At 43.7% G+C, this 21,614-nt stretch overlaps 1 protein-coding gene across 2 annotated transcripts in view; it reads left to right on the top strand.

The window, feature by feature from the left end:
• The window catches only part of mtor (mechanistic target of rapamycin kinase), a 147,903-nt gene extending 133,027 nt beyond the window's left edge, over positions 1-14,876 (top strand). For both annotated transcript variants that reach the window (XM_028021230.1, XM_028021223.1), the window contains exons 50-58: positions 4,295-4,377; positions 4,452-4,524; positions 4,607-4,681; positions 11,224-11,359; positions 12,437-12,502; positions 12,585-12,665; positions 12,773-12,853; positions 12,998-13,103; positions 14,357-14,876. In XM_028021230.1, coding sequence (XP_027877031.1) covers positions 4,295-4,377; positions 4,452-4,524; positions 4,607-4,681; positions 11,224-11,359; positions 12,437-12,502; positions 12,585-12,665; positions 12,773-12,853; positions 12,998-13,103; positions 14,357-14,372 — 717 coding nt within the window. In that variant the 3' untranslated portion in view covers positions 14,373-14,876. The remainder of the gene's footprint in view (positions 1-4,294; positions 4,378-4,451; positions 4,525-4,606; positions 4,682-11,223; positions 11,360-12,436; positions 12,503-12,584; positions 12,666-12,772; positions 12,854-12,997; positions 13,104-14,356) is intronic.
• Positions 14,877-21,614: the final 6,738 nt, after the last annotated feature.

Here is a 21,614-nt window from a genome sequence, read left to right as displayed (position 1 = left end):
ATTCCGCCCTTTATTCTGGACATAGCTGACGGTGTCAGCCTCTTTTTGTTCTTTTATTGTGATTGGTGACAATCACAATCTCTGTCCCCTCTCCCAATCGTAGTCTGCTCTGTCTGCCTGTGGTTGGACTCGCTTCAGTTTTGGACATGATTAGCTCCCACTGTTGTGCGGATTGCGGGGCTGTGCTTCAGGCAGATGATGGTCACGACCTGTGCCATGTCTGCCTTGGGCATGATCACCTGGTTGAGGCCCTTTCAGAAAATCCTTGCATGAACTGCAGCTACATGCCCCATGGAGTGAAAGTGGCTTGACTGGCCCAGTTACACCTCGAGTGTGGAAATGACCTTCCACCTTCTGAGCAGGTGGCCACTCCTAGGTGCTCTAAACGCAGGACTGAGGCCACAACCTCTGTGGTTCCTCCTAAGAAGAAGCGAGCTAAGTCTGGTCAGGGTCTTTCCACAAGGGCTGAGCAATTGTCTACAGAGTTGACGGAGATGGAATCACCTTTTTGGGCACCTCAGGTGGATGCTCCCATGACTAGGTTCTCTTTCCCAACTGTGCCAGTGTTAGCTGTGGAGGACAATGTGCTGTCTTTGGCTGCCTCTGACTCTCACTTTGGGAATGAGGAGGAGGAGGCACAGACGTCTCGCGCTTTGGAGACTGGCTCATGCTCTTCTTCTCAGAGTGGGGCTAGTGGCTCAGGTGACAGTTCAATGCAGTACATCATTCATATGGCCTTGAGACTGCTGCAGCTGGATGTCCCGCAAGTGCTGGGGTCCGCTCCTGGCAGTGCCTTTTTCAGGCACGGACAAGCCCCTACTCCCTTTTCTGTCCCTCCATCAGAGGAGTACCTCAGGGAGTTGCATGCTTGTTGACGGGTCTCTAGAGCCTTTTCACGTCTCTCTGCAGATGGTCGGGTGTTGGCAGCTATGCATGATTCGGTCAAGGCAGGCTTGGATCGTATGCCTGCGGTCGAACCTGCCGTTGCCTCGCTCATTGTGTCCCCAGATGAAGCCCTGCGTGATGATGTTTGGTGCCCACGCGCTCAGTGTCGCATTACAGATTGTTTCCTCTGTAAAGCGTATAATGCTGGAGCTCGTGCCGGCTGCCTTGGCAATTCCTTGGCGCACCTCATGGTTGCCCTTTCTGCATCCCTTCAGAATACCAGTAGGGCAGATGTAGCTATTGGCTTTAGCGACGCAGCGCTTCAGGCCTTTGCAATCATGACCAGAGACCTTGGGCGTGTGATGTCCTTTCTAGTCCAGGCTCGCCGACAGGTCTGGCTGGCTCAGTCCACATTGACTGAAACATGCCGCAGGACCCTCCGCAGCATTCCTGTGGTGCCAGGGGAGTTATTTGGTTCTGCTGCCTTGGAAGCACTGCAACAAACTGTTCAGGTGCGGCAGACTAGACAACAGCTTTCAGGCCTCAGCAGAAGTATGCCTCCTCCTCCTCATAATCGGGGGCTCCCATCGGCTGGCCCCATCATTCGACCGCCGCCTCGGGGTTGTGATCGGCCTGGTGGGTTTTACCCTTGTGAGGTACAGCAGAGACCCAGCAGGGACATTTCTGTGCCGGTCCGTCAACCAACCAGGCACACCCGGGCCACAGACTTTGGTCGCTGCCCCCCAGAGCCCCTATGGATCGTGGGGAACGAAAGAGAGGCTGCCAGGCCAGCCGTTGGATATTTTTCTCATCAGCAGCTCAGTTACTGGGCTGCTCTCACTACGGATCCATGGGTAGTTGCCACTCTGACCCATGGTTACCAGTTACATTTCCGACGGCGGCCTCACATCTCACACCGGGTCACCGTCATCACTGACCCAGTGAAAGCTCAAGCCCTGGACTAGGAGCTTTCTGCACTCCTGGCCAAGGGTGCATCGAGGCAGTGGATCCTCTGCGGCAATCCAGAGGCTATTATTCAATGTATTTCCTCATGCCAAAAAAGACAGGCGGATTTCGTCCCATTTTTGATCTCAGGGGACTCGATCAGTATTTAAAAATACTGCCATTTCACATGCTCGTGATGGCAGAGATTCTTTGGGCTGTGACAAAGGGAGAATGGTTTACATCAATTGACCTCACAGATGTGTACTTTCGTGTACCTATTGCAGCGAAACATCGCTGCTTTCTCAGGTTTGCCTATCAGGGTCGCCACTGGCAGTGCTGTGTGCTCCTGTTCGGCCTCTCCCTTTCCTCAAGGGTGTTCACTTGGTGCGTGAAGGCAGCCCTCTCTCCTCTGCAGGCCTGTGGCATGAAGGTTCTGCCATACCTCGACGATTGGCTTCTCTGTGCCCCGTCTCGAGAGCATGCATCTTGCTATACGAGTCGCCTGCTTGCTCATGTGTCTCGGTTGGGCCTCAAGGTGAACTTGGAGAAAAGCTGTCTGTTTCCATCGCAGACAACCACTTTTCTTGGGGTGCTTTTGGATTCTCCCTCCATGACAGCCTACCATCTGTCCAGAGGGTGGACGACATTCTCCAGCTGGTGAGTCGATTCAGGCTGGGCAGGCAGCTTCCTTACATCACCTTCCTGCAGCTGCTGGGCAAACTAACATCGGTTACTCGGGCCATCCTTGGCCCAGGGTCCTCCTATATGCCTTTCCGCCCCTTTCCCTGGTTTGGCCGACTCTTCAGAGTGTTCTCAAGGAGGGCCACAGGATGTTGCTGGTAGCTCCGTATTGGCCAGCATGGCCATGGTTCCCACTTCTATGGAATCTGTGTCATGGGGTCTCATGGTGTCTTCTGGCCAGGAGGGATTTCCTGTCTCAGTTGGGGGAGTCAGATAGGGCGTCCCGATCCCCAACACCTCCGGCTGTGGACGTGGCCACTGGGAGGCTTAACCAGCAGCTGACTGGGTATTCAGGTCCCTATTTTGAGTGCCAGGACATTCGCCACTCGTCAGCAATATGAAAACAGATGGCGTCTGTTTTCCCGGTGGTCTGCCCGTAATGATGATTCGGTCACCTATGCGGCATCCACTATTTTGGAGTTTCTTCAGTCTCTTCTTGATAAGGGCCGCTCTCCTTCGACGCTTAAGGTATATGTAGCGGGTATATCATCTAGTCATGCTGATACTAATGGCTGTAAAGTGGGGAGCCATAATCTGGTTTCTCTTTTTTTGCGTGGTGCTCGTAGACTACACCTGCCAACGGTTCCGCAAGCACCAGTTTGGGACCTGTCCTTGGTCCTCAGTGCTCTGTGCCACCCTCCATTTGAGCTTTTGGTTCAGGTGGACCTCAAATGGTTGTCATGTAAGACTGCTTTTATGTCGGCTATTGTCTCAGCTAAGAAGGTCAGTGAGCTACATGCTCTTTCTGTCAGCCCATCATGTCTCAGATGGAGTTCAGATTGCTCTGGTGTTACCTTGTGGCCAAACCTGCCGTTTGTCCCTAAAGTGATTTCTCATTCTCATTGTAACCAACCATTGAGATTGGCGCATTTTCAGCCTGTCAGGGAAACTGGTGATAGGTCTGAGTTACTGTGCCCAGTGAGGGCAATGGAGGCATATATTGCAGCCACTGCTGCTATAAGACGCTCAGACCAATTGTTGTGTTATGGGGGCCCTAGATTAGGTTGTTCTCTGTCCAAACAGCGTCTCTCTCATTGGATTGTGGATGTCATCTGCCACTCCTATGCTGCAGGGCGCCGCCCCCGGCCAGTTGGTGTGAAGGCACACTCTACCAGGAGCGTTTCCACTTCCTGGTCAGCCTGGAGAGGAGTTCCACTGGAAGCTATATGTGCTGCTGCATCATGGGCTTCTCCAAGCACATTGACTAGATTTTACAATGTGAATGTAGCCTCCTCCCATCCTCTGGACCAGGTCCTTTTACAAGGGTCCTCTGGGCCTTCTCAGTGAGGTATGTGCTCAGGATTCCTTGTGGCATCGCTGGTATTAGTCATTCAGTGCTTTCAGCGCCGCCCTCTGGCAGTCAGTAGGGATGAAATAGAAAGAAAGTTACATATGTAACTACGGTTCTATGAATCCCAGATGACCGCTAGAGATTCTCTGTCACTCAGAATCCTTGCATTTCGCAAGAAGATTCTGTAGGAACAGAGCCTCGGATGACGTCATGCTATATAGCCTCTGATTGATCATCCAATATGTCCCAGGTGTGACTCTGTTGATATTATTACTCGAACGGCGCATGCGCGAAGGGGACATTCAGTGCTTTCAGCACCGCCCTCTGGCGGTCAGTAGGGATGAAATACAGTAGAACCGTAGTTACATATGTAACTTTCGTTTTATTTACCTGCATTGGATTTTTTGAGGAATGATGTTACCTGTGTTCCAGGTGTGGTTTGACAGGAGAACCAACTACACGCGCTCCCTGGCTGTAATGTCCATGGTGGGCTATATCCTGGGCCTGGGTGATAGGTGAGCTTGCCCTCATCAACACACACCTTCTCTATAGCGATAAAGCAACTAACGGTAGACTTCCTGTTACCCAGACATCCATCCAACCTGATGCTAGATCGACTCAGCGGCAAGATCCTCCACATTGACTTTGGAGACTGTTTTGAAGTGAGCAGTAATGTTTTTCAGTCCGACATAGTTGTTTTTCTGTGATTAGTCAGAAACTCACCTGTATGCTAACGTTGGCCAGGTGGCGATGACCAGGGAGAAGTTTCCTGAGAAGATCCCGTTCAGACTGACGAGGATGCTGACCAATGCCATGGAGGTAATGCTGTGGGAATACTGACAAGGAACGGATGATCTGTGAGGATTTACTGCAGGAGTCTCTGGGCCTCCCAAAATTGCTCCTAATAATTTGGCCAAGAAAGAGGAGAACCAACGTGTTTTTTACACAGATTTTAGCTGGGGCTATTTTTAGATAGAATAATTGCATTCATTTTCCACAACAGAATTACACAATTATCAGTAATATCTAATATTTTCTTTTGCATCATTATGTTGGAAACTACCATATTTTACAGACTTTAGAATGCATCTTACTATGAGCCGCATCTACAAAGTTTAAAAAAAATAATAAAATCCTGGAGAGGTACATATATAAGCCTCACCGGGCTTTAAGCCGCTGCTATCTCCGTCGCGCTCAGTTTTTCAGAAGAACGCAGCAGAGGGCTGCGTTCTTAGTAAATCTGCTATTACGCAGCCTTCCGTCTCCAACGCCGAACCATGGTTCACGCTGAGCGGCAGCGGCTCTATTTCCCTCCTGTACTACCAGATCGATAGCCCTCAACTTAAAAGCTGAGGGCTATCATATCAACTTCTTCATATCATATCAACTTCTTCGTGTTGTTTCCATGATGAGGGCGTATGAGTTTGAAGAAATTTCTCTGTCGTGCCTGCTGCTAGCATGTGAGTGTTCTACATGAAAATTAGCACTTTCTTCTTTGATTTCCAATGTTTACTTCCAATGATTCACTTCCTGCTGGTTGAAGAAAAATCCACAGAAAAGCCTCACCAGGCTATAAGCCGAAAGGTTCAAAGTGTGGGAAAAAGTAGCGGCTTATAGTCCGAAAAACACAGTAAGTCCTTTTTTGGTTTACATAATTTTCCACAAACATCAACTTCCCGCAGCGGAAAATCTGAGATCAACCTCTTTTTGTTTGTTTGTTTTTTGTTTTTCTTAGTTTAAAACCTAAAAACAGAAACAAATTAGTGTAAATTTATACTCATTTTGGAAAATGAGCACAAATACTATTTATTATTTTTTTTTAACAAGTGGCGCTGTGGGAGACGGCTGCCTCTCCAGTAGCTCTACAGTTACTAACTACAATTAGTTTTTAGCTTTTTTTTTAAACTTCTTAAGTTGCTGTGTGTGCTCTTTATTTATCCCATGGATAATTTCAAACTAAATACGCAACCAGGAGACTTTTTTCTCACTTATTCAAGAGAGGAACTGCTGGACTGTAGAACAATGGGACAAGCCGGCATAAGGCACAACATTCCGGTGGAGCTGAGGAGGAGACCGAGGGGCTGCAATGCTGGGGCTAAACTGAAGGCCAAGCTAGCGGACAATAGGAGGCTATACAAGCCATAGATTCCCACTGTAATCATGGGGAATGTGAACTCGCTGCCGAACAAGATCGATGAGCTGTCTGCACTGAACAACCAGCGGATCTACAGAGAGAGCAGCTTGTTCATCTTTACAGAGACATGGCTAAACCACCTCGTGCTGGATGCTAACGTGGACCTGTCAGGATTCACCGCTGTGAGGGCTGATAGGGACACGAAAGCAAGTGGTAAAAGAAAAGGTGGGGGACTCATCATGTATGTGAACAACCGATGGTGTAACCCAGGACATATCACTGTAAAGCAGTGTTGTATAAAGTACTGAAATCTCAGAGTCAAGTAAAAGTACAAGTACCTCTCCAAAATATGACTTTGGTAAAAGTCAAAGTCACTGACTGAAATGTTACTTAAGTTAAAGTCTTAAAGTATCTGAAACTTCTTGTACTTAAGTATGGAAATTACTGTAAAAATGGATGTACTCAAGTAATGTAATGAAAAGTACAAGTAAAAAGTAAAACAAAGCAAATGCAGTTTGAATGACATTTTTTATATTTTGGTAAACTTGTCAAATACACTTAAAATAATGTACACAACCAAGTGCAGGCAAAATTAAACCTGTTAATAGATATACCTGCAGGCATCATTTAGTTAAGAAAATTAGGTGCTTTATCTATAGCACAAGGTTAACTTAACCTGCTTTACAACTGAACCAGCTTCTTAGTAAACCCTCCAGGACAGAAAATACAAAGTTTTTGTAAGCCTTAAGTTTTCCCTTCAAGTAAGGTCAGTGCTGAAAATGAGAAAAATAAATAGTACAGAAAATGCGGCCAACATGAAGAAAAAGAGCTGTTACGATTACTCTACTTCACAAATCAGTGAATCAGTCAATGCTACAGTCAGTAGGTGGTGCACACAACTGGTCATTATGCAAAAGAAAAAAAGAATTGGGAGGGAAATGCAGCTTATTGGCATCTGTAAACCTGGTTTTGAACTTGCATGCCTTTCTTATATTCGTTAAATTCAGTCTAAATTGCTATCGCTATGGTTTCTGTCCCCCCTTGAACAGAGGAGTCTAGGTAGCCTGATACAGTCAACATTAGGCCTAAGCTAAATACACCACGTGTGGAACTGAAACAATGCCAAACAAAGTTAATTTATGGTCAACGTTTCACAATACAGTAGTGTCTAGTGACCAAGCTATAGTTACTGAAACAGGAGGATTATAACCATTTCATAAGAAGTTACCTCGATGCGTTTCTTCAAGTTGGATGGGGAGTTTTTGTAAGATAGAATTTCCATGTGACTGCTACTGATTGCGAGACTTGCTTTGTGTTTAATGGGAGAAGTGAAACAGGTGTATCCTAATTAAAAGTAAAGAAATCAAGAAATGGCAAAAAATGTGGAATGAAGATAAGAAAGGAAGAAGATTATATGAAGTACAAAAGTCAGTTCAAATTCGAAGCATTAATGAAAGAAACAGAAGAGAAGAAATAATAATTAGTAGATTAAGAGTAGGTCATACCTACTTAAATGACATGCTTTATACAATAGGGAGGAAAAATAATGATAAATGTGAAAGATGTGGAGTGAAAGAAAATGTAGAACACATATTGATGAACTGTAAGTCAAATGAACTCGAAAGGGAAGAATTAAAGAGAATAGTTCGAAACATAGGGCATGAATGGAATCTTAAAGGTATATTAGGAAATGAAGGAAACATAACAGATATTCACAAATTAAGGAAAGCATTGTTTATTTATCTTAAGAATACAAAATTAAAAAATAGAATTTAATAGATGTGAAGTAATGCTTCTACACACTCATGTACAGTAGGTGGCGGTATGCACCTTAAAGTTGCTTGTGATCCGCCATAATAGAAAAGAAGAAGAAGAAGGTGTATCCTATTGGTGGTGATGAACAAGCCCAGGCAAGTAGGCTACGGACTTTGTTCGGTAGCCTACTTGCTACTTGCTAATCAGTAGGTGGGATCAAAACACTTTGTTTCTCTCTCTCGCTTTTTTGTAACGAGTAACTAAACCACACATTGAAAATGTATCGGAGTAAAAGTACGCAATTAAGTTCGGAAATATAGTGAAGTAAAAGTGAAAGTCATCAAAAATTTTCATACTCCAGGAAAGTATGAAGTACTCCAAAATATACTTAAGTAAAGTAGTGAAGTATTTTTACTTCGTTACTATACAACACTGCTGTAAAGACTGTTTGGTGTTGCCGGGACCTCGAGCTACTAGCCTTTAGCCTGCGGCCATACTACCTGCCGAGGGAGTTTAGTCACGTGATCTCCATCTGCGTTTACATCCCACCGAGAGCGGACGCTACCACTGCATGTGAAAAAATCCACTCTGTCACAGCAAGGCTACAGACACAACATCCTGACGCTTTTATTATAATTTCTAGGGACTTCAATCATGTGACTTTGGACTCTACTTTGGCCACTTTCCACCAAGCTGTTGACTGCCACACTAGGAATAACAGGACAATCGACCTCCTGTATGCCAATGTGAGGGATGCATACAGAGCAACACCCCTACCCCCACTAGGGAAGTCAGATCACAACCTCGTTCACTTACAGCCACTGTACACCCCCTTGGTCCAAAAGCAGCCTATAACATCCCGCTCCATCAGGAGGTGGTCCCCTGAGATGGAGAGTGCTCTGAGAGACTGTTATAACACCACGGACTGGGATGCACTGTTCAGCCCGCATAGCAAGGACATAGAGGGGCTGACACACTGCCTGACGGACTATCTGAACTTCTGTGCAGATGTGGTATCCCCTGCCAAGACTGTCCGCTGTTACCCTAATAACAAGCCATGGGTAGTAACGCGGGAAGTCAAAACTGTCCTCAATAAGAAGAAGGCTGCTTTCAGGAGAGGAGACAGGGAGGCCATGAAGGCAGCACAGCAGGAGGTGAAACAGTGTGTGAGGGAAGCAAAAGACAGTTACAGGAGAAAGGTGGAGCAGAAGCTGAGAGAGAACAACATGAAGGAGGTCTGGGAAGGTGTGAGGACCATCACTGGCCTCAACACAAAGACCAGAGTCGTTGGGGGAACAATGGAGAGGGCAAACGAACTGAACAACTTCTTCAACAGGTTCAACCAGTCCATGGCCCCCCAAGCCCCTCTCTCACTGCAGCCACCCCTGCTCCTTACCACACACCTCCCCCCAGACAACACTACACTGACAACCCCCCCACACACCTCAGCACAACCCCCGCCCCACATCACCACAGACCAGGTCAGAGAACAGCTGAGGAAGCTCAAGCCCAGGAAAGCAGCAGGGCCGGACCAGGTGTGTCCAAGGCTGCTGAAGACCTGCGCTACTGAACTGGGAGAGCCACTACAGCGGATCTTCAACCTCAGCCTGCAGCTAAGGGAAGTGCCCACCCTCTGGAAGACATCCTGCATCGTCCCAGTGCCCAAGAAGAACAGGCTCAGCAAGCTGAATGACTTTCGGCCCATGGCACTTACTTCACACCTGATGAAGACGTTGGAGCGGCTCTTCCTCGGCCTCCTCAGACCCCAGGTGGAACATGCCCAGGGTCTCCTGCAATTCGCCTACCAGTCAGATGTTGGTGTGGAGGATGCCATCCTCTACCTGCTGCACCGGGCCCACTCCCACCTGGATAAGGGCAGCGGCACGGTGAGGATCCTTTTTTTGGACTTCTCCAGTGCCTTTAATACAATCCAGCCCCTTCTGCTCCAGGATAAACTAAACAGCATGGGAATAGACCCGCACCTGGTCACCTGGATCCATAGTTACCTCACCAACAGGCCGCAGTATGTCAGGCTGAAGGACACCGTGTCTGACACTGTGGTCAGCAGCACAGGAGCCCCCCAGGGCACAGTGCTGGCCCCTCTTCTCTTCACCCAGTACTCCTCTGACTTCCACTACAACTTGGAGCTGTGTCATATACAGAAGTATGCTGATGACACAGCCATAATCGGATGTATCAGGGACGACAGAGAGGAGGAGTATCGCTGTCTGGTGAGGGACTTTGCTCTCTGGTGCCACACAAACCACCTGGAACTCAACACCGCTAAGACGAAGGAGCTGGTTATAGACTTTGGGAGGTCCAGACCAAAGCCGAGACCAGTCGCATTAGAGGGAACTGAGGTTGAGGTCGTGGACTCCTACAAATACCTCGGGCTGTGGCTGGACAGTAAACTGGATTGGTCAAAACACACTAGCCACCTGTATGGGAAAGTGCAGAGCAGGATGTACTTCCTGAGGAGACTGCGGTCCTTTAACATCTGCAGCAAACTGCTCTGGATATTCTACCAGTCTGTGATTGCCAGTGTCCTCTTCTACACCGTGGTGTGCTGGGGAGGCAGCATATCCAAGAAGGACACGTCCAGACTGGACAAACTGACCAGGCGTGCCGGCTCTGTGGTCGGCATGAAGCTGGACTCTCTGGTGACGGTGGCAGAGGCGAGGACACTGAACAAACTGCTGGACATCATGAACGACAGCAGCCACCCTCTACACGCCGTCATCAGCAGCCAGAGGAGCCTGTTCAGTGACAGACTGCTGCTTCCCAAGTGCCGGACCAATAGATTTAAGAACTCTTTTGTCCCCCATGCCTTCAGACTGTACAATTCCTCATTGGGGGGACACAGGACAGAGGGTAGAAGGAGTAGTGACCCCTTGTATTTTTCTCCATACTTATCAGGTCAAACCACATAGTGCAATACGATATCACTGGTCAATCTATCCGCCAAATTCTTATATTTTTTTTGTGTTGTATTTATACTTACTTATATTCTTATATTCTATATTCTTATTCCTTGTTTCTTGCATAATTTAAGGTTTTTCTTGCATAATTTAAGGTTTTGGTTACTCACTTTTAGTGTGTACCTTAGTATTTAATTTGTATTTTTGTATTCTTTTGTACTTTTGCTTACTGTGTGTTATCTTTTTTTTTTGCCTGGGAGCTGCTGGTAACTTCAATTTCCTGAGGGAGTTTTCCCAAGGGATCAATAAAGTACAAGTCTAAGTCTAAATCATCACTGGGCTGCTTTCAGTTTGTTTCTGAACAAAATAGTCTTTCCCATTTATGAAATGTTTTAACAGAATTTATAACTCTGATTTGTTCTTAGTGAAGATAGAAGAAAATGAATTTCAAATTAAGTCAAATTTGTAAGAATTTTAGTCGAAAGCATCTCAATTCTTATTTAGAACTCGCCATAAAACCAAAAACCCTGATTTCCATCTGTGTGTGTGTGTAGGTGACGGGGTTGGATGGGAACTACAGGATCACCTGCCACACTGTGATGGAGGTCCTGAGGGAGCACAGAGACAGCGTCATGGCTGTCCTGGAGGCCTTCGTTTACGACCCGCTTCTCAACTGGAGGCTCATGGACAGTAAGGAGCCGTCGAGCTGTTCTCCCTGACACACACCTCACACAATAAGCTGTTCCACCTCACACACACAATTATTGATTGAATCGATTATTGAAATAATTGTCAACTAATTTAGTAATCAGTTCCTCGTTAATAGTAGGATACATACTGTAAAAAAAGACAATTTTCTGACAAAATAATACTCAGAGCGAGGGCTGTTGTAAACAAATATTTTAGTAATCGAGTAATCTATCGATTATCCTTACAATTAATCAAGTAATAGGATTTAAAAAATTGATAAAATAAAATATTAGTAAGTCTAGCATAACACTAGTTTTACTATCGGATATCAATCTCAGTCCAATTTTTCATATTAAAACATAATTTATCGAAGCTTCGAGGCAGATAAATTTTTCTTGAGGAATTTTAATAATAGACTTACTCGAATCATTCGAGTTCTAATTGAGCCAAAATAGTTAAAAAAAAACGTTAACTTTATATTTAAGATAAACAATAGTTTACCTGTAAACATGTTACACCCAAAACTCCTCCAAAGGCAGTTTTAGCTCCACCTGGTTCAAATTTTGTAGAAAAAAAAAGAAAATTGAACATCAGTCCAGTTAATCGTAAGTCCAAAAAATTAACTTATTAGTCTCACACTGTTTTCATGCTAAGTCAAGCAGAAAGAGCTGAACTTACAAATATTGTTAGACGATTTTTTCATTGCACATAAAACCTTTGCTGAAAGCAATTAAGCAAATTCTGTTGTAGCATTTTAGGCAACAAAATGCTTATTTAAAAACTGAATTGAATTATTTGTTTGTTAGATTTTGCTGTTTTGACTCTGTGGCTCATCATAACTCAACAGACTTATGGAAGATTGCATTTCAGACAGAAATATGACAGTCAAGCCCACAAGGCGTGTATGTAAACTTCTGACCAGATCTGTAGATTTCTACAAATTAGAAATTTACTAATAAATTATTTGATCAATTTTTTAAATCCTATTACTGACTGAGAGGGATTTTTATTTCATTGATGAAAACCTGTCTCTGTAAATAAAATGTGGAATAATGTGGTTGTCTGTCTGTCGCACAGCAAACACCAAAGGCACCAAGCGTTCCCGAACCAGGACCGACTCATACACCGCCGGCCAGTCAGTGGGTCAGTAGCATGCAGACTGCAGAGAGAATGACTTCGCCTTAGCAGAAAACACAACCAAACATTTGAATGTTGTCTTCTGCAGAGGCACTGGATGGCATAGACCTGGGAGAGACCACGCACAAGAAACCCGGGACCACGGTGCCTGAATCCATACACTCCTTCAGTGAGTCCATCTGTTTCTATGGAGCTCCACATGAATGTTATTGTATTGCAAACAGACTGTAATTTTCTAGATCAGTGTATTAATGCTGGCATGTTTGTGTTTTAAAGTTGGAGATGGCCTTGTGCAGCCGGAGGCTCTCAACAAGAAAGCCATTCAGATTATCAACAGAGTACGCGACAAACTCACAGGTGGGTTCTGGACTCAGAACAGACCCAAACTGGACGATCACAGCTTGGTTTTTCCTCAACACGCTGCTGTACAACAAAACCACCTGAAGGCTCTAAAGCGCCCATCTCCAAATCTAGCCACTCACGTAGGGTTTATGTTTTCAGGGCGAGACTTTTCTCATGATGACACGCTGGACGTCCCAACACAAGTGGAGCTCCTCATTAAGCAGGCCACGTCCCATGAAAACCTGTGCCAGTGCTACATCGGATGGTCAGTATTTAGCGATCAGACTGACATCATGATGACTGCCAACACTGGATCATTTCCACATCTTTCATGTTTCAGTCACAAACCTTTTATTAGAATTTCTTTGATAGATCAACAAGTAATACTAGGTAGAGGTTAGTTATCAATATTTAAAGGGCCAGTATAATTTTACAGGCACATAGTTCCTTTTTATAACACAATCAAGTAACTGTTACCTTCAGTTGTTATAAAAATACAGCATATCAAATACGACTTAAATTTAACACCTTGAAATTGGGCCTCTGTCTCTTTAAGAGGATCCTGCTCTTCCCAAAGCTCCGTCTCCATTAAGTCATCCCAACATGGCGTCTCTAATAACCCTTTAACAACATTTTTACCAGCGTCGCTCTAAGCAGTAGCTCCTAAAATGCATCAAAGGAAAAGGAACTTTTAAAAGATATTTTCTGCTATTTGTAATTTGTTCTAATGGAATAAAAATCTATTAAAATTATAAATCAGATTTGGTATAAAAAAAATATTTTCTTAAGATTTTATTTTTAATTCTCCACTTTAACCTAGTGCAATGTTTCTAAGAAGGTTACAAATGCCACTATGGAAGAGCTTTGCTGTGGTGTAACCTGGAGGCAGATGGAATAAAGAGAAGGAGCTTCTTAAAGAGACAGAGGCCTAATTTCAAAGTATCAAATTATGAAGTCAAACTTTTTTTCTGTCCTGTTTAATATATGCAGCATTTTTATAACAGCTGAAGGTGACAGTTACTGTTCTATAAATGTCACTATATGGCTGGAAAACATGATACTGCCCCTTTAAGGACAACTGTTAGTTTTTATCTCCACAAATCAGGTTTTTGACAGTAGAGTGTCAAAAAGAGGGTCACTGTTGGAAGAAAGTAATAAAGTTTTGTTACATAAACTGTAGCTTTCACAAGTCAAATCACACCATATTCTTGCCTTAGATTGGCCCAGTCAAAGCCCAGACCTATTTGTAAGTTTTTTTTCCATGTAATTGGACTGAGCTTGAAATATTTAGCAAAGTGAGAACATTTTCAGTCTTCAATAAGGTTTCAAATTCACGCATTTTGTGTGAATTTGTCACATAAAACCATAAGATAAGATACCTAATTTCATCATTGTAATGAGACAAAATGTGAAACAGTTTGAGGAATTCCTACCAATAGGCCACATCTCTACATCAAGCACCTCACCTGGAGTTACTCAGTTCGTTTAACATTCTGATGCTTTCTTTCTACCTTCCAGGTGTCCGTTTTGGTGAAGTCACAGCTGGAGGTCTGATGAACCAAGGGGAGAAATATGATGGAAAAACTTTCCCTAAAGTCCTGAGTGCAGAGCTGCTGGGAGTGATGACATTTTCTCTTTTCTGTTCAGTGATTGTGTGAATAACCTGTGACATGCTCTGAGATTACTGTTTTTACTCCATAATTTATCTATTCAATGCTCAAAACCACTTTCCAAATTTTTAATATAATAATTTGCTAGAAGCTTTCGATGGAGTGCATATTGTAATAAGTTATATTTCTTACAGGCCGAGTTGTTCTTAAAGCCAAACATGCCATTGTTGCTCTGTTAATGTGACAACTGCAGCCATGTTGTTTGCCCATTGCTAACTGAAACACATCATATACTGTGAGGTATGTTGGTGTGCCATTAAAGCTTGTACAGATCAATGTATTTGTGCCGAGTTCACAGAACTGAGCTGCTCATCTTCTGCTGCGAGTTCAAACAGAAAGCAAATAAAACGTCTAATAAGGAAAAGCTCCTTGGAAAAAGTTAATTTTGCTTTTGCAGTTCCTCTGGCAGCTACTGAGGGCACTCTGACTCTTTACAAAACCTTTCTTACACTTCTCTAGTCAAGCTTGAAGGAAGGAAAAACATCCTCTATAGGGTTAGAGACGAGAGGAGCAGATCCCACCTCAAAACCACAACTAATAGTGGATTTTCTTTCTCCAGGCTGAGATGAAATTTCTTGTTTTTTCTGTCGCTGCTGCTATTTTTGTCATTTCATAACAAATATAGCAGGGAAGACTCCAGCTCAACAGGGAGATGCAGCCTTGCACAAATAAAACTGAATCTGATGCTGCAAATTGCAGAGGCAGCACAGGAGACAACTATTAATTTGTGCTGTTATCTGCAGAGTGAGGTAGCCTCTGTTCTGTTTGCTCTCATTGCTTTTCCCACTTAGTTTCACCATTTATTTCTCCTCTGAAGGTTAATTACTTATAGATAGTTAAGGATTAGGGATCAACGGAAAGTAGTCATTGATCTCTTCCCTGCCATGTCCACCTCTGCAATGTCACACTCTTTACACACTGGAACAGAGGCCTGGTGATTATCTGCTCATATTGATCCAGTCCTCTGTTTTTCTCTTGCTTTTCTATTTTTTTACTTGCACACGCTTCCCTTTTAGCAACCAGAAACTCATTATCACAAATGTGACTCTTCATAGCCAGGGCCACAGTTTCTGCTGTGTCTTTTCTCTCTATCTTAATTTGTTTGTATTATTTTAGTTTCTAAAGTCTGGTGAGTGCCAAGCAAGTCAATACCTCAAGTTAAATAGCTTCCATTGATTGGGAGACGAATTTAGCTGTTTACCAACTGTGGAAATGAGCTAAGACCACAAAACACCAACCAAGGTGTGTGCAAGAAGCAGGTCGATGGTGACGAATGATGCTCTCTGGGAGGCAATGCCCCCAAGGTGAGGGAAGGTGAACAGGTTTGGCAGTGGGAGGTGGGATGGACACCAAAGGTTCATTCAATCAGGCTTTCAGGAAGTCACATGACCAGCCATGACAGAACGATGGCTTACAGTACAACCTTCCCTGCTTTAATTATTTATACATCATTAAACAAAGACAACCTGAGAAATTCCAAAATGTCGTTTTCAAACGATTATTTCTGTTCTTAAGGGGGAAAAGCATTTCACCCCTGATGGTCAGTTGCAACACTTGCTTCCACACTACACCATGTTCCAAATGATGGTACAAGTGATATTTTCTCAGATTTTCTTAAATGGTCAATGCAAATGATGGTCAGTATAATTTTCAAGTCATGAACTATTACAGTATAGATCAAATTTTACTGAACAAAGATCCCCATGAGAACAGTATTTTGTTTCAAAAATAAAAAACTCAAAATGCACTGTTCCAAATTATTATGCACAGCAGATTTTCTAAACATTTTATGGATTATAAAGAACTGCAAACGGCCATTCTTTGAATGTACAGCATTAAGTGGTACTAAAATCAAAAGCTACTTCAATCAAAAACATCTTACAGACCGAGTTCCATGTTAACATAGGACCCCTTCTTTGATCACAGCACAATTCTTGATCCATTGAACTTGTGAGTTTGTGGAGTTTCTGCTTGAATTTCTTTGCAGGATGTCAGAAAACCTTCTCAGAGCTGCTGGTTTGATATGAACTGCATTCCACCCTCAGATCTTCTGCTTGAGGAAACTCCAAAGGTTCTCAATAGGGTTGAGGTCAGCGGTCAGAGGAGGATGGTGACCACACCATGAGTTTCTCCCCTTTTATGCCCATAGCAGCCAATGACACAGTGGTATTCCTTGCAGCATGAGATGGTGCATTGTCATGCATGAAGATGATTTTGCTACAGAAGGTACGGCTCTTCTTTTTGAACCATGAAAGAAAGTGATCAGTCAGAAAGTCCATATACTTTACTGAGGTCATTTTCACACCTTCAGGGTCTCTGAAGGGGCCGACCAGCTCTCTCTCTCTCTCTCCCCATGATTTCGGCCCAAAGCATGACTCCACCACCTCCTTGCTGATGTCACAGCCCTGTTGGGACGTGGTGGCCATCCACCACCAATCCATTACTGCATCCATCTGGACCATCCAGGGTTGCACAGCAGTCATCAGTGAACAAGTCTGTTTGAAAATGAATCTTCATGTATGGCTGGGCCAACTGCGACCATTTCTGCTTGTGAGCTCTGGTTAGGGGCCCAATAGTAGGTTCATGCACCGCAAGCCCCTGGAGGATCCTCCACCTTGAGGTTCCAGAGGCACCAGCAGCTTCAAATAACTGTTTGCTGCTTTGTAAGGGCATTTTAACAGCTGCTCTCTTATTCCGATCAACTTGTCTAACAGAAACCTTCCTCATTATGCCTTTATCTGTACAAACCCATCTTTGTTCTGAATCAGCCACAAATCTCTCCACAGTACAATAACGCTTCAGTTTTCGTTAAATATCTAATCTTTTTATATCTTGTCATACGGCACTACACTATCTGATGATTTTCATCAGCAGAGAGATCTTTTCTCTTTCCCATATTGCTTGAAACCTGTGGCCTGTTTAATAATGTGGAACATCCTTCTTAAGTAGATTTCCTTTAATTTAGCTCAAAAAACAAACTAATCAACCAGCTCTCTGAAATTATAGTGATGCTTTGGAAGATGTTTCCATGACATCTGCTATAAAAGCTAAGAATATTTCAGAAAAAGACCATCATCCTGCCATCAAACATACTGGTGGAGGTGGTGTGATGCTGTGAGATGGCTTTGCTGCTTCAGGGCCTGAAAAATTTGTTCTCACTGATGGAGCAATGAATACTTCCCTCGCTCAGAAAATCCTCCTAAACTGATCAGATGCTGTGGTGAGTAAAGAATCTGGACTGAAATTCCTCCACAGCTCAGTGAAAGACTGAGTTATCAGAAACGCATGAGTGAAGTTTATGCCACCAAGACTGACGCTGTTTACATGGGAAAGGGAAGTGGGGGGGGGGTGCCACTCATGATCTTCCTGTCTGAAACTTGTCCTGAAATGGAACCTGTGATGGCGAGAAAAGTAATATAACATTTCTTTTAATGACTACTTTAGCTTTTTGAGCCACCTTTAGGTTAGACCAGGGTTTTTTAAAGTATGAAAGGGTGAGCCTCCCTCCAAGGAGCACAATGCCTGCTGCCCCCCCCACCCCCCCAATAATCAACCTACACACAAACAAATGCCACTACAAAACACCTTCTAATTGCTTTTATTTTAGAACCATCTCATCTCTTAAAATGACACTTTATCTGAATGAAATTTAACACATGAACATTTTAAAACATTTCCTCCCATTTTAATTATTTTTATCAGGGCCTTTGTATGGCAAATACGCCCTTTTTTCATTTTTCTAATGATAAGAACAACCCCAAACCCATTTTTTTTTTCATTTGTTTTTTTCTGTGTGCACAGCTCCTTCAGCTTCCTCTCAAAAAACTCCCGCGGCTTGGTCACTAAACTTGGGTGCTGTTTCAATGTGACGCTGGAGCTTACAGGGTCTCATGCTATCATCAGCCAGAACCTCCTTGCAGATTACACATTGCGGCCTTGGTGCATCATCTGGAGCAGTCCAGGAAAATCCAAACTTTAAGTAGTCGTGGTCATACTTCCTCTTTTTTCTACTTACGCCAGAGCTAGTCTCCCCTGCCTTTTTCTTTACTAAAAAATTGTCCATTCTTTCTCTCACATCAGTAGACAGCAAGCAGATAGCTTCTTTTCAGGTTTATTTTTTCCCTCGCACCGCGCCTCCCCTAAAGTGCTCTGGCGCCCCCTAGGGGAGGCGCGCCTCACACTTTGAAAGCCGCCGGGTTAGACTGTTGCTGATAGAAGTTTATTTAAGTACAAATTTAGACATCGTCAGATTTAAATTGGATGTTTAATTGCAACAAAGTTTATTATTTACACAGGAAATAGAAGTTGGAAGAGGGGGAAAAGATCTTCCTGTTTGAAACCTACTGAGAACAGAACATGTAAAAATTTTCTAAGATTTTAGTTGGGTTCAATGTTAAAAGTTTGTATTGGTTCTGGTCTGTCCGGATAAAGGTAATTATACTGTGGGTGTTGGTTCTTTTCAAGTTATTTTTAAAGTTTAGTTTTCTCTTGCTGTAATCTCTGCCACAGCAGTAATCTCTTCTTCAAACTTCAACTGAAGCTGCAGAAAACTGAGATATTAACCTCAGATATCAGAGGGTTTTTGAGAAAAGCTTTCATCAGATGTGCTAACGTTTCTGTTAACCTTCTGTTGTTTCATCACTCTCTTAATGGCTCACATAACGCTGCTCGTTGTCAGTCTCTGCTTTATTTTGATTTAACTGCGTCTAAAAATTCAAAAACTGGCATTTAAATTTAGACGTAGACTTCCAGTTTCAGAGACATCCCGTACAGGAAGCTAAAAGCTGGGCTGTTTTAAGAGTGTGCTTCACTTTGGTTCGTCTGACTGCACTGGAGATGCTGAAGGAGCATTTATGAAATCTCAGGGGGTTATGGAAAGCTAAAGAGGGTGCATGGATGTGGAATAACATCCTGAGGGGGAGCGCTAAGGGAGGACAGGAAGATGGAAGAAAAACATCCAGAGCTGTGAAAAAGTCTTTTCTTCTTACAGATTTCTTCTGTTAGACGTCCTAAAGTGATAGACGTCTGGCTGGACAGCGAGGAAACGATCAGGGAAATGATCCGAATGTCCCATCAGTTCGCCAAACCATGATTAAAAAGAAACCTCCCGAAAGGCATGCACCGGGTCAGGGTGACCTTCTATGGTCAGGGTGACACACTGGGATCAGAGTGACTCTCATGGATCAGCACAGAGGGTAAAACGCTCAGGTGTCTGTGGTGGTTTAAAGGTCCATAAAATGACATCTTTGGCAGCAGAGGTCTAAGATGGTTAAACGTCTGTTTTGGTTATGGGAACTCCTACATTAGCCGTTAGCTTTAGCCTCCAGCACTAAGTAAAATGTTTTACAACAGGCAAAGAAGGTTTCCTTCAACTTCTTTCAAACTAATGCTGATTCCCCCTCTGAGGCTGGAGGTTTTGGAAATTCAAAGCAGCAGAGGATGTAATTAAGACGTCGAAGGGAGAGGGGGGTGTATCGCTCTTCTAAAAGCTGTGAAAGATCCAGGCTGGGGGAGAAAGCATGCAGCACTTTTCTTGATTACTCACTAGGAAACAAAACATTCGTCTGGCCCTGCTATGGTTCTTAGAACACTTTGGCCCTCCAACCGCCTCTTCTCTAACTCCTTTTCTCCAGCCAACAGCTGTGAAAACACGGACAGACAGAGGCGATAATGACGACCAGAGTGGCTGTTCGATCTCAGGCTCTGAGTCATTGAAAGCTGGCGCCTGCAGACAGGACTTGGGCTGTCTCTGTGCACTGTGCTGTGAAGTCAGTATCGATGAAGTTGACAGCAGTTTAGCCCGTCTGAGATGTGCTGGCCTCTGAGGATGCCTCTGAGGCGTTGTGCTGCCAGCATCAGCCTAGTTTATCCTGCCTGGTGATGTCACAGTCCGGCAGAAAAAAAGACTTTGCTTATCTGGTTCTCAGGCAACACGAAGGAGCCGGCTGGCTGACTTACAGGCTTCCAGGGTTACCTGGAGGCAGATTTGAAACTACAAATTAATCCCATGAACTAGGACTTTTCTACACAGGCGATGCAAAATGCACAAAACTCATGTTTCCCATGAAACTTGTTCGATGAACTGGTGGAACTGACCAGTACATTTACTGACATATTTATTAATTAATGTAATTTATTTCTTTACATAAATGGTTAGCACATAGACCTGACCTGAGCCTCTCACCCAATGAATGCTGGAGACTGACCTCTGACCCAGAGCATAGAGGGAGGGAGGATGGATGGATGCCATGGAGAAAAATCACTAAATGGAACAGAAACAAATTCATGTATTTTGAAGCTGATGAGTTTTTTAAATTTGAAAAAAGCTGTGTGTTATTGTTCTGAGCTTTTAAATGTCAGTTTTCTGACATTTAAAAGCTGTTTCTGTTTCTTTTCAAACTTCCTGTATTAGCTAGCTGTGCTGCAGCTTCTACACAACCACTAAGAAAAAAATCATCTGGTTGTTTTTCTGTATGGTTTGTTGTCACACTGATTGTGTAATGGTAACATGGAGTTACTATTGTCTCTTGAACCAATATTTAATAAAAGGTTAAAGTTCAGAGAGGTGAGAGGTACAGTGGACGACAGCCCACATATGGAGGAAGTCAGTCCAACACACCACCATCTTCAGACCTTTGCTGCTTGTTTTACACATTTTTGCTTGTTTGCTGATACAGCAAACAAGCATCAGCTTTAAGCTTCATTATTATGAAGCCTAAAGCTGATACTTTTCTTACATCCTGTGGCAGCTAGCTGTACTGCAGTGCTAACAAGCGAGAGTGTCACAATTAAAAGACGTGGCATAACTTTTATGTAATGTTGTTAAATGAGTTGAAGCACATCTCAGCCTCTGTAAGGAGTTCTGGAGGTTCTGTTGGAGGTTCACAGCTGAAGTGGCTTATTGAGACGAATGCTTTAAATAGGCCATTATTATGAGGAAGTGGCCACTTTAAGTTCTGTAAACACTTCCAGAATTGCAGTGCAAATTCAAAACTCCTACTGTTGTGTTGATGTTAATGACGTCTGAACAATGATACTGATGTGCTGGCAATACATTGTGCATTTCTCTTTTTTATAGTGGTTGGACTTTCACAGTGGAAATGCTT

The sequence above is a fragment of the Xiphophorus couchianus genome, chromosome 1 (genome assembly GCF_001444195.1).
Source record: "Xiphophorus couchianus chromosome 1, X_couchianus-1.0, whole genome shotgun sequence".
Classification (NCBI taxonomy): domain Eukaryota; kingdom Metazoa; phylum Chordata; class Actinopteri; order Cyprinodontiformes; family Poeciliidae; genus Xiphophorus; species Xiphophorus couchianus.
This window is presented reverse-complemented; position numbering and strand designations above follow the sequence as displayed.